This window comes from Sminthopsis crassicaudata, chromosome 3, assembly GCF_048593235.1.
Source record: "Sminthopsis crassicaudata isolate SCR6 chromosome 3, ASM4859323v1, whole genome shotgun sequence".
Taxonomy (NCBI): Eukaryota; Metazoa; Chordata; class Mammalia; order Dasyuromorphia; family Dasyuridae; genus Sminthopsis; species Sminthopsis crassicaudata.
The window spans coordinates 340,715,816-340,730,076 of record NC_133619.1 but is presented as its reverse complement, the minus strand read 5'-3'; the positions used below and the strand labels follow the sequence as shown (position 1 = coordinate 340,730,076).

At 34.5% G+C, this 14,261-nt stretch overlaps 1 protein-coding gene across 1 annotated transcript in view; it reads right to left on the bottom strand.

The window, feature by feature from the left end:
- Positions 1-979: 979 nt before the first annotated feature.
- EPHB1 (EPH receptor B1) overlaps positions 980-14,261 on the bottom strand; it is a 430,280-nt gene continuing 416,998 nt past the window's right edge. Inside the window, 4 exon segments of the mRNA XM_074302116.1 lie at positions 980-1,675; positions 2,121-2,223; positions 5,330-5,485; positions 9,485-9,678. Coding sequence (XP_074158217.1) covers positions 1,634-1,675; positions 2,121-2,223; positions 5,330-5,485; positions 9,485-9,678 — 495 coding nt within the window. The 3' untranslated portion in view covers positions 980-1,633.

The following is a 14,261-nucleotide window of genomic DNA, read 5'->3' as shown; positions in this document are numbered from 1 at the left end:
ATATATTCATTCATTCATTCACTCACTCAATCACTCACTTATTCATCTAAGACCATGTGATAAGCAAACTTTAAGAAAAGAAATGCAAATAGTGAAATGGTAAATAAGAGAGCATGTCTCTATACTGTGAACAAATTTTGATAGAACGTTTAATCTTTGATGAGTAGGGATTTCCCCCAATTAATGAGGGTTTCTGGCACTGAAAATGCTATTCTAGCCATGATTATTTATTATACAAGTAATGTGGCAATCCCATAATTCCTTTTAATTATATACCAACACATGCATGTAAGAACCATCATAATATTGACAACTAGAAAGTGTTCTTTAAAGGTATCTTGAATGATTTGGAGTTTACAAAGGTATCCAAATTGGCTGTTTTGAAATGGAATATATACACTGAAGACAACAACGTGTGTGTGTGTGTGTGTGTATGTACACCAAAGCTGGGCTAGTTTATTGGTTTAGTTTGTATTTTGGCCAGTGCCTTCTTTGAGATGAGAATAAGATTCTTAATTTCTTCTCTTGGCCTTGTTAGTGTACTCCAACTTGAACATGACAAGACAAGGGAAATATTCTCTCTATCCCAGAAAAAGAGAGAACAGTTTAAAGGGGAAAGTATTTTATAGGCTTCCATGGTTCCTCATGCGAAACCCATTGATTGGCACATGGACATACACTCTGACACCGTTCTATATAAACCCAGACATGCTTCTGCTCATTTTAATTAGACAGATAAAATTAGCAAGGAGATTAAGGTAAAAGGCAAATTAAAAATATTTAAATGTTAAGTGGAATTTACAAAAGTGAATTGAGCAATGAGGTACAATAGAGAATAGTGTAAAGAGAAACACAGAAACATATGAACATACCTCTGAAGCCATACAACCTAAGCCAGTATTTAAGACCAAAACCTTTAGGTCCACATGTTAGAAAAGAAGAATCCTTCTTTACCACCTACCTATATGTTACTGGAACATTGGAGAATATTCTCCACATACTTTTTTTTTTTTTTTCCTCCTCCTTTCCAGTTGCCAGAAATCCAACAGTCAATACTATTCTAGCATGGCCCAAATAAGATCCATTTCAAAGCTCTCCTCTGCTTCCTGTCTCTGAGTTTGCAAGCTATTGTAAGTTTGGTTTCCTTTCCTTTTTTTTCTCCCCACCCCAATCCCAATGAAACCAGTGGTCCAGCTGGGCCAAGCAGAAAGCCAAGTCAACAACTTCTGATCGTTCCTGACTTCCTGGGGAGTGATGGTGCTGATGCTGTCGCAGTAGTCAGTCTCTTGTTTGTGTCTGTTACGAACAAGCAATGAATCCACAGTCATTTTACAATGCAGACACACACACACACTCGTGTTCACACGCACGGAAACAGGTTTTCTTTTTTTTGTTTGTTTGTTATGTTTGTTTTTTCCAATTTGTGGTTTCTTTTTCCTTTTTGCAAAAAATGCAAACAAAAGAAAAAAAAGGTTTTCAATTGAAGGTACATCTCTTCTTCAATATGAAGACATTAATTGACTTGGTTTGGATCCCCCATGCAGTGGTCAGCAAAGTCCTTTGGTAACTGACAGAAAGACATCTTGAGATTCAGGCGCTGGACAATTTGTTTGAAGAACCTTCCCCACACAGGTCATGAGCAAAGGGAAATGGATGTGGGAGAAGGGACAGGGGTCTGGGGGAGGAGTACAAAAGGAGAAAAGAAAAGAAATGTCATTGGTGAAGAAGAATTGAAAATTATTTTGTTTTTTCCCTCTACCTCCTTCCCTTTCTTCCTATTGGTTTATGACTTGCTCACTGATGGTGGGATTTGAGTCTATTTTTCATTCCCCAAAACATATTGATTTCTCTTTATTTCCTTTACATAAATGATTTTTACATATTTATAGTTATATATTTGGTTTCCCCATGGCATCATAAAGGTGCTTCTGTCAGTGAGAAATAGAAGTTGCCTGTTAAAAAAGCCAGTCCAGTTTACTCTTCATTGGTGACATTGTGATTCTCAGTTGTAAAGCCAACCTCTCCAAAACTTTTCACAGCTTTGTTAACCTCTCTTTTCCCCTTCAACCTTTTCCCTTTCCCTCCCACTCCTACCCCTCAGAAAACGAGAATTCTCATGCCATTGAGGTTGGAGATTGACTCATCTGTACCCTCATGGAATGAACACTGTTCAGGATCTTCTTCTGATGTCCTGCCAAAGTCACTCCTATTCTCAGAAGGTCTCTGGAGGAAGAAAAAAAAATACAACAAAAACAATTCACTATAATTTCATTCATTCAATCAAGAAATATTTATTGTACGCCCTCTCTGTACAGGAAGCAATCCCCATGCCTAAAGACTCTTACTTAAAACAAGTTTGAATAATATACTATGAAATCTCGGAAGAGACTGCTACGAGAATATGATAATAGGGAAGATATTTTAATGTATCAATAATTCAAAGTTGAACAGAATGATTTGGTTCAAATAAAGATGAATTGGAAATAATTTTTCTTTGTCTTTCTTCTCCATCAAAATACTCTTTCCTTTCCTTCAAAGGAATGCTTGAAACAACTTTTCCAGGAAACCTTTCCTGATTAACTAAATTTTTCTGCAGTTACCCTAATTATCCATAGGTCTTAGGTATGTGGTACAGCCCTCATTAGCTATGTCTTTGGAATTGATCCTAACTCATGACCAAGTTTTCTTGGCCCATCACAATAACATTCCTGTTCAACATAATTTCAGTTTCAAGGAGTTTTTAGCATTTAGTTTAGAACAAAAGTCATTAAACTTTTGCTTTGTTCTGTATTTTTGGTCACAGATTCCTGGTCAGTTAGGTAAGGCTTATAGATCCCTTCTCATGATGATTTTAAATAATTGAAGGAAATCATAAAATTAAGGTAGAGTTTAATGAAGATTTATTTTCCCCCCACCAAAGTTTATGAAACACCTAAAATCTTTCCATGGACACTACATTAAAAACCTGTGGTTTAAAGTCTATATTTGAGATTAATTGGTTTTCTTATCACCTATATTAGGTGGGGTATAATCATTTTATTGATTATTCATTCAACTTTATAGATAGAAACTCCACCTGAAGGGCAAAACAGAAGGTTTTAGGGGACATTTTTGGCTACATATTTTATCCACACACTTCCACCAAAGTCCCATCTATCCTTTCTTTAAACTCAATACTCACCTACTGGCATTTTGAAAAATGTGTAAAGATCAGGATTCGTTATGTCCTTTGTGACTACTATTTTTCTATCTCTATTTTAGAAACAAAGATCCTGAAATTCCAGGAAAGATATCCCCAAAATAACTTTCAAGTATCTAAACTAAAGAAATGCTGTGAAAGTTTCTGTGACGATTTCTAGTGTACACATTTTGTGATGACCTATACAAATTTCTAAGCATTAACATGAAATCTCATGTTATTTTGTTTTAACTTGTCCTTTGGTAGCTAAAAAAGGACAGGCAAATGATTAGATTATAATAATGTTGTTTTTTTCAAAACTAAGTAGAAAAGATTCTTAAGATTGAGCTAGCCTCAGAAAAGAAAAACTCTAATATGCAAAAGTCTTCCTAAAATGGAATCACATTCCTTCAAATCCCCAGATCATCAGATTATTCCCCACAACTTCCTCCAGAGCAAAGTGGGGAGAAATATTAGGCATAGTTTTTATTCTAGATCCCCTTTTGCCTTCTTATTTGCTTTAGCAAGGCTACCAATTTTTCCTGAGGTGCAGTTTACTTGAATCATTACATATTATGACTATTGAGATTATTATAATTAATCATCATACATTTCCTATAAATTTTTTGCATTTACATTTCTGACCCTTACCAACTCTTGGGTAGGGCTTGCTTTTTTCCCCTCCCTAAATATCTCAAATTGTATGCAGTTACTCTTTCTTATCTGAAAATAAATTCCCTATATATCAACTTTACTTTCCACTAAAATTATTCTTATTCTTTTTTTTTCTTCCTTCAATTCTTTTCCAGAGAACAGAATTCTTCTGGGTCCAATTATTCTACACCATCCCCATTGTATTGGAAGTATAGAGTACCTTCTCTTCTTTAGTGGCCAAAAACAGAGGTGAAAATAAGAGGGAAAACAGTTTCATTGCAGAGTTATTTCCATTCTTGAATCATAGCCTCTGCCAATCATCCCATGGTGTCCATTTTAAACCTACAACCTGAGTTGATTGATTTTCTACTTGTAAGTGTTGCATTTTTATGTTTTTGTGTGTGATAGTAATTTATAATGGCAGGAGCTGTCTTTTTAGGTAATGGTTGGATGTGTACCCAGGGTTTATAAAAGAGAAATTAAATGAACTCTGATGTTTAGTAGATCTGAGTTTGGAACCATATCCAAACAACCTCCCAAGAGAGAATGGTGTCCTTGTTATCACTGACAATAACAATTCTCCAAGAAACAAAGTTGGAACTGGAAGGAAGTTATCATTGTGGCACAGAGTCCAAGGCAGCCCAGTGAATAGGGACATGACAAATACTGCATCTTATGGTTATATTTTCTTTATCTGACAAGCAGGCCAGAGGATGGAGTTTTTTGGAAGGAGCATTTCAAAGTTTAGAGGAATGAATGACTTCATCCCGAATGAAATTAGGGATAAGAAGAATGGTAGAATCTGACCATTACTTCTCTAATCTCTCATTAGGGTACTATAAGATAGGATGCTATAAACATGGCTTTAGGGTATTCTTTTAGCCAGGGAGATTGATCAAGCAAAGTAAGTCTAGTTGGACCAAGCTCCAGGCCATCACCCATATGAAGGGTATATAACTTTCTTTGCTATGATAAATTGTGATCATCAGTTGTAATATAAAATGTTATTTGCACCCAACAGAGACACTATTCATCTATCTGACTATCAGCATTTATGATGGGAGGAAGAACAAGTTGGTTCAAGTTTGTAGTTTTATACAAGTGCTACTTGTGTAAAAAACTCTAGATATTTCCCTGTACCTCTGAGCATGGCATTAAGATAGTACAATGTCTATTTCTACAATTTGGTTTAAGTTACTGAATATCTCTGTTCTTTCCATCTGAAGGTTTTCCTTGATGGTTTGAGTTTTAAAACTTGAATGATAGAAAGAAAAATCTTGGGGAATAGGCACATAATGCATAAATGTTACTTTTCAGTTCTCCTATTTGATATAGTTTAAGTTTTCTTTTCTCTCTTCCCAATATATACCATGTCTCCATTTTTCCATCAATATCCATAGCTGCTAAAACAAATGATGTCATGAATAGTCAAATCTCAAGACATGAGAGAGAATAAAATCCTTATTGAATAGGTTGAAGAGCATATGGTCTACTTACTCTGATGTCATCTGGGTAACGAGCTGGAGAGAGGTGAACCCAGCAGTTAGGAAACTGTCTCTGTACTGAACCATTTTAATTGCATTGAGCCAATCATCCACTGAGGTAAAGGCAGTAAAATCAGGGATGGAACGATCTAACAGGGGCTGAGAAGGCCTGCAGTGACAGAAATAAACCAGAGTTAAGCTGCTAAACTACAGAGTTGGAAGAATTAATCAATACTGTAGACTAAAACTCAACAGTATGCCCTAATGGTTGGGTGATTGAGCTTTAGGGCTGAATAGTTCTTTAGGAGTATTCTCACCTATTACTCTGCCACCAATAAAGATCATACTTATTTCTAGAAAAAATACTAGTATCCCAATTCATAATTGCACTAGAGAAGGATGTTTGTCAGCTTCTTTGTTTTCAATATCTTCCATCAAGAAAACGGTTGGCTTTTTAATTTTTAGTCTTTATTTTGTTTCTTTAACTTGAGTCTTCTCATTTACTAATTATTGTGACTCTGTATCAAGGAATTGGAGAACTGAAATAGGAACTAATTAAACTTCCTGTTGTGTCTTTTACTCCTTAGCAGTATGACTGTGGAACAGTCACTTAACTTAAATTTCTCTGGGAAGACAAACTGGGACTCACTTTCCAATGGAACATATCAAGGCATATTTGATATTTACGTCTTTCTCTAAGTTTCACCATTGCCCTGAGCTAACAAACTGGTACCAGACTGGAAATTATGGCAGTTTTACCAAACTAGAGAGCCTGCAGATTTAGATTGAGTGATGAAGCATCAGAAGTGGAATGTGAATCAAAATCCTCTGATTTCTGAGATTCTAAACAGGGTCTATTTACACTGGTGGCTAGACTATTGTAATATCATCATATAAATAAAGATTGATTCCTACTTAAAAAATTATATGTATGTGTATATATTTGCTCATGATACATTTCTTTTTTCCCTCAAGTAGCTAGTGGGGCTGTCATTTGTTAAATCTTATAGTCATGAGGGAAACTATATGATACAGTGGAGAGAGCATAGGTCCTGGAGTCAGGAGGACCTGAGTTCAAATCCAGCCCCCAATACTTAATACTTACAAGCTGTGACCCTGGGCAAATCACTTAACCCCATTACCTCAGAAAGGAAAAATCGTATCCTAATCTGAAGATAGTTAAATATGGTATAGCAGATAGAGATTGGGCCTGAAGTCAGGAAGACTTATCTTCTTAGATTCAAATCTGGTCTTGGACACTTCCTAACTGTGACTCTGGACAAGTCACTTAACCCTGTATAAATGAGCTGGAGAAGGAAATGGTAAACTACTCCAATATCTCTGCCAAGTAAACCCCATATGGGAACCCCCAAACTAAATGAAATCAGACAGAATTGAAATAAACTAAACCAACGTACACAAATCATCAATATTTCAATATATTACTAACAAACCTCAGCAGTAAGAGATAGAAAGAAAATTTCTAATTAAAATAATAGTAGATAATGTAAAATTTTTGGGGGGGTCACACAAATAAAGTCAGATTTAAACAATTGGAAAAAGATCAAATGTTCATGGGTAAGCTGAGCTAGTATAATAAAAATGACAATTCTGCCTAAATTGGTCTACTTGTTCAGTGCTATACCAAAGTGCCAATTTTTTTTATAAAACTAGAAAAAATAATAAGAAAATTCATCTAGAAGAACAAAAGTACAAGCATAGCAAGGGAATTAATGAAAAAATTACAAAGTATGTAGTGGCTTAGCAGTACCAGATCTAAAATTATATTGTAAAGCAATCGACAGCAAAACCAATTTTTTTTTTTTTTTTTTGCTAAGGCAATTGGAGTTAAATGACTTGCTCAGGATCATACAGCTAGGACGTGTTATGTGTCTAAGGTCAAATTTGAATTCAGGTCCTCCTGATTTCAGGGCTGGTGCTCTATCCACTGTGCCACCTAGCTGCCCCTACATCAAAACCATTTGGTACTGGCTAAGAAATAGAGTGGTGGATCAGTGGAATAGATTAGACACATATGACACAATAATCAAGGCCTATCTAGTAGTTGATAAACCCCCAAACTCCAGCTTTTGGGAAAGGAATTATTTGACAAAAATTTCTGAGAAAACTAGAAAATAATATGTCAGAAACTGGACAAAAACCTACATCTCATACCCCATACCAAAATAAGGTCAAAATGGATACATTATTTATGCATAATAGATGATACTATAAGCAAATTAAGAGAGCAAGGGAGAGTTTACCTATCAGTTCTTTGGAGAAGGCAGGAATTTATGACCAAAGAATAACTAGAGAATATTATGAAAGGCAAAATGGACAAATTTGATTATATTAAATTAAAAAGATTTTGTACAAACAAAACCAACAGAAATAAGATTAAAAGGGAAGTTCAAAATTGGGAAAAAAATTCACAGCCAGTGTTCCTAACAACAGTCTCATTTCTAAAATATATAAAAAACTGTGTCAAATGTAAATTGATAAATGGTCAAAGACTATAAATAGACAATTTTCAGATGACAAAGTCAAAGTCATCTATAGTCAGATGAAAAAAAATCACTATACATTAGAGAAATGCAAATTAAAACAACTCTAATATACTATCTTACACCTCTCATATTGGCTAAAATGACAGGACAAGAAAATGATAAATGGTGGAGGGCATGAGGGAAAACTGGGACACTAATGCATTGTTGGTGGAATTATGAAATGGTCCAACCATTCTGGAGAGCAATCGGGAACTATGCCCAAAGGGCTATCAAACTGTGTATACCCTTTGATCCAGCAGAGTCACTCTGTATCCCAAGGAAATCATAAAGGAGGAAAAAGGACCCACATGTGCAAAATGTTTGTAGGAGCTCTTTTTGTGGTAGCAAAAATTGGAAAACGAGTAGATGCCCATAAAGTGGAGAATGGCTGAACAAGTTATGTATAGGAAGGTAATGGAAGATTATTGTTTTATTAAAATGATGACCAAACTGATTTTAGAAAGGCCTGGACAGAATTACAGGAACTTATGCTGAGCAAAACAGGCAGAACCAGGAATACACTGTACACAATAACAGCAAAAATGTTCTATGTGCAACTATGAAAGACTTGGTTTTTCTCAGTGGTTCAGTGATCCAAGGTATTCCCAATAGACTTTGGATAGAAAATGCCATTTGCATCCAGAAAAAGAACTATGGGGATTGCATATAAATCAACACATGCTATGTTCACTTATTTTTTTCTGTTTTTTTTTCTCTTCTGTATTTTTCCTTTTGTTCTGATTTTTTTCTTTCAATATGATTCATAAAGCAATATGCATTAAAAATGAATGAATGAATGAATGAAAATTTTAAAAGAAAGAAAAATGACAGAATCAAAATAGTTCTCACTACAGACCCTTATGTTCTTTCCATGCCTATTATCCATATTTTTCATGGACACCTTATTATTTTTATATAATGAAAGAGCTCCAGAAATTGACTATACTTTATGAAAAGAAAGCATTAAATCATGGTAGATAAACTAACTGCAGAGGAAAAAATGAAGACTAAATTAGAAGCTAAAGCAATGGACACATCTATATTTTAATCAAAAGAGAGAGGAGAGAAACAAATAATAGATTTTATTATGTAAACCTTAGAGTTGTAAATTACTTTTACATGCACTATTTTATTTGATTCTCACAAATGTTGTGAAAACAAGTATCAAAATATCCATTTTATAGATAGGGAAACTTATGTTTAGAGAAATGGAATTATTCACTTGAGGTTACACAGCAAATAATTGATGGAACCAGTATTCAAAGTCTGATCTTTTAACTTTAAGACCAATCTCACTAAACCATGCTGTTTCCCCAAAAAGTTAAGTGATAAAGTCAATGCACTTCCATTTGCTGTATTTGCTAATGAAATTAGTCATCCATTTGGATCAATCATCCAACCAGGGAAACTGAGGCACTGAAAAATTAAGTGACTTCCCTGGAGTCACACAGTCAGTTTATGGGACAATTGGAACTTGAAGCTATATCTTTTTAACTCAAGGATGGCTTTTTAGCCACTCTAACATGCTGCCTCTTTTTGCTGCCTTTTCTTGTGTTTGCTCTTGCTTTTTAAATTAACCCTGCTCAGGACTTTTTTCCCCTCAGTGATGCCCTGAAACTTACACAGCGGTGATGGTCGCCACAGTTTTGAGACTTGCTGGATTCCGGATCATTTTATCCAAGGTATTGACAATCTCTGTAAAGCGTGGTCGGGTATTGCGGTCCTTCTGCCAACAATCTAACATGAGCTGGTGCAGAGCAGCTGGGCAGTCCATGGGTGGGGGGAGTCGATAATCCTGCTCAATGGCATTGATGACCTAAGTAGGAGACAATGGAGAAGATTTTAGAGTGATGGCCAACATTATATAAAATTCATCCTCACATATGAGTAGGGTTTGCCAGTGTTTAAGAGAGCATCAAATTCTTCAATTCAACAAACATTTATTAAGGGTCCACCATATGCTCAATGTGATAGATGTTAATAATCATTAATATCATATAACATTATATAACAACATAAATAACAGTACAACCATATAACATACATCATTTTTTGTACTTTAAGGATTGCAAAATGATTAATAAATATCTCATTTTATTCATAAAACAACCCTGAAAGGTAGCTGCTATTGTTCATCCCATTTTATAAATGAAGAAGCTCAGAGTAAGAAAATTCAAGAGATATATTTGCCCAGATTCACACAACTAGTATCTAAAGTGAGATATTTAACTCAATTTTTCATAACTCCAAGTCAAGGACTCTCACCTACTGCTCTGCCTAGCTGCCTCAAAATATAATACTACCAAATATCAAAGATTCAAAGACAATGAACAGAAGTCACTGCCCTCAGGAACCTTATATTCTCTCTTTTAGTTATAAACTATGGTTATAGATTCCCTTAGTAGTTAAAAAAGGGAGGAGTGTTATGTATCCCATAATCCACTGGATTAATATACTTTTATTAAAATCATTTCTTCTCAGTATAATTATAGCCTCATTCTTTCATTATCACATATGAACATGAAGATAAAATATTTAAATATAGTAATTCCTATTTGTGTAATGCTTTCATTTGATTTTTCCAGAATACCTTTGAGGTGAGTGATACAAATATTTTTTATGCAATGAATGGACTGTAGCTCACAGACCTTTGGTTGGTCTACTGTTACCTAGCTAGTAAGTGAAGGAGATAGCTTATTTTGTTGTTCTTGTTTAGTGGTGTCTGACTCTTTAGGACTACTTGTAGAGTTTTCTTGGCAAAGAGACTAGAATGGTTTGTATTTCCTTCTCCAAATCATTTTATAGATAAGGAAATGAGGCAGTTATGCAGAGTCACACAGCTAGTAAGTGTCTGAGGCCATCTTGAGACTCAAGAAGATGAGTCTTCCTAACTCCAGAAATGCACTCTATCCACTGTTCCACCTAGCTTCCCAGGGGTAGAATATAAACTAGGCATAATGAAAATTAGGCAATAGGATTTCCATCATTTCTGTTCTGTTTGTGCAGTTTTCATGGCAATCTATATTTTGGGGAAAACTCAGAAGTTTTGTCTGTAGACAACAAACATAAAAACAAAAACCAAAAAATTCAGTCAATTTAGATAAGCAGTACAGCATCTTAATGATTAAACCAAACTGACCCATCAATTCCTGCCTATTTTTCAAATAGAATCAGACAGGCAACCAAATAGAATGAACTTGTCACACAGTCTAGTTGATTTCTGGTTCATTAAGACAATCGATCTAATTCAACTAAATTTTTTTCTCAGATACTCATGTTCGCTTTTTAATTGGGTATGACTTCTTCTGATTGACAGACTGACATATATTGCTTAAACTCAGATTCTCCTTCTTGAAGTTGATGTTCTATTTTTTTGTCTGTTTTTTGACTTAAAGGACTTAAACTTTTCTAATTTGTGTGTTTGATCTCATATTCTTGTCTAGTCTTGAAAAATCAGGAGCCATTCACCCAGGGGTGTGCTGGAGGCAGCTCTAACCAGCTTTAGGATTAAGAGAACAATTATTAAATTTTCTGTGTCATTTACACCTCAGAAATCAGCATTTGCTACAAGGGCAATAGTGATTGTCTACACCAAAGAAAATATCTATAATACAAATTAAACTGAAAAACACATGTACATATATTTCTCCCCTCCCTTTCACCCTCTTAACTGGTTGTTAAACATTTCCCAGCATACCCTTGCATTACAGCATTGCTTAAGCTCAGCAAGACTGCAATCAAAAACTCAGGGAATAGTCATCATCTGGAATGGAGATTCAATGACTAGGGAATAATCATCATCATAATAACTGTCATTTATATAGTGTTTTCATATTTGCAAAGTTTACATCTGTTATCTTATTTGAGCCTTACAATACCCCTATATTTACCTTACCTCCCTGAAATGGGAAAGCAATATGCGCTTATTTGTTCTTCAGCCATTGCAGTCATATCCAACTCTATATGACCCTATTTAGGATTTTATTGTCAAAGATACTAAAGTAGTTTTCCATTTCCTTCTGCAGCTTATTTTACAGATAAAGAAACTGAGGCAAATAGGATAAAGTGACTTGACAGAGTTATACAGCTAGTGAGTGTCTGAGGCCAGATTTGAACTCACATAGAGAAGTCTTCCTGACTCCCGGCTGGGTGCTCTATTCATTGTGCACTTTGCTGCCCAGATGCTTTCCTAGTTGGTGGCTTCTTACCAGGCTGATACAATGAGTTGCTCAGCTTCTTTCAGAGATTCAGGGAATAAGAAGGCCTTGGGAGAAGCCCACATTCTTCTGGTGACATTATCACTACTTTCACCATTGCAATTAAGTCATTAGTTTGTTATTATTTGAGATAACTTTGCTAGTGGTTTAATGTTTTTTAACTTAGGAAATACATGTTTGTTAATTAACTCTGCAAAATACTTTATCTATTTAGGCCTTCAATGACTACAACTAAGGTTGTAGGAACACCTGAATGAAAATTGGAAGATAAAGGTTCCATTCACTCCATCAACAAGCATTTATTAAGTATCTAATATTGTTCAGGCACTCTGCCAGGCTGGGAATCAAAACACAAAATTAAAACATTTCTGCCTTCAAGCAGCCGAAATTCTATTTCTTACTATCCTATCACTGGCCTTGTGGATTTATGCCTCTCACTTGCTTGGAATCTCAATTTCTCCATCAGTAAAAATAAAGAAGTTTGACTGGATGATGTATAAGATTTTTTAATGTTTATAATATCTATACTAATGAAGCATTCTGTCTTTAAAACACTATTCTAATTCTTTTGGAACTTTTTTTTTAAGCTTTCAAAAGTTGCCATGGATGCTTAGAAAGTTTTCACTTAAGATTACTCATTCCTTCATATCAGGAAGTTTTGAGGGTTTAGGAAAGATATCCCCCAGTGCAAGAACCTAATCCTAATATCAATATAAACACTAGTTCTAAAGATCAGCATTAAATCAGGCTTTTAAGATCACCAGCAATCCTAAAATAGCTTCTTTCTTTTTAAAAAATAATATTAATTAATTTTAAACTTTAATAAAAACAGGAAAAGAAAAAAAATCGCAATGTGAACAGCAGAACATGAAAGGATTCAAAATATAAATGAACAAATTTCCATTTCAAGAAAGTCTATATAATGAATACTATACATTGTGTTCAGAGATGTCCATCTTTTATTTGCTTCCTTGAAGATTTTTTTTGGTTCTTCACTATGTATTTTTACCCTTATTCTTTTCTCCTTTCCTCTCCTAATATAAGAAGGCTACAATTAAGCACAGATGTATAAACCACCCCCACATACACATGCAAAATGTATACAGATGCACACATGTGCAAAACATATATTTACACATGTGTACATACACATAGATATCTATAACCATACACATGTATACCCACATACATTTATATGCATTTATGTAAGACCGTACTATGCTTGTTAGTACTTTCTTTGAAGGGGATAAATCTTCCTTCATAAGTCCAAGTCTTTCCATTATTTTGCAAACTCCACCAAACTCATCATTTCCTATACTACAGTAATAATTCCAACATTATATTGTATACCTACTTTAAATAGTCTAAACAATATTGATCAACATGTCTAACAGATAGTGTAGTTTCCTTATTTTTCCCTTTTGATAAAATCTATTTTGGGTTTCATTTTGTCTGAGATCACCATACCTGCCTTTTTTTTCACATAATAAATTCTACTCCATTATATTATATGTATCTCTTATTTACTATCTCTCCTGATTCCTCTGCTTTACTTTCAGCTGCTACCTTGCCTCTTATTACTTAACCTATGCCTTCTAAAGATCTTTTCCTTATCCTCTCGCTTCACCTTTTTCTCTTGCCATCTTGTTTCTATCTGATTTTAGAAGGCTTTATAGTTTTCCAAATATATATGTTGTTCCCTCTTTTTTCCACTCTTGTTAATCTACACACTTTCTTATCATATTTCCTTACCCTATTATTTCTTTGTAAATTTAAGACTTTTATACCCTTTTAAATGTATATGTTGTTCTTTCTTTAACTCAGTTCTGATATAAATAAGGTTCCCTCTAAAAACCCCTCCCTTATTCTCTTCCCCTTTCCTCTTTCTGGTCTTATTTCTTTCTGAATTTAGAAGATTTTTATATACTTCTAGAAATATATGCATTGTTTTCTCTTTAATTTACACGTGATAAGCATAGGATTCAAGAACTATCAGTCCTCCTTCCCCATCTAATTTCTCTATGTTCTTCTTGCACTTCATTTGTATAACTTAATTGCCCTTTTTACCTTTTCCTATACAGTTTTGCTTTTTAGAATCACTTCTTACTCAGCTCTACATCAATCCTTCATTCTAACTATCCAATTACTAATGATAATCTCAGACTTACAATTTACATTTCCA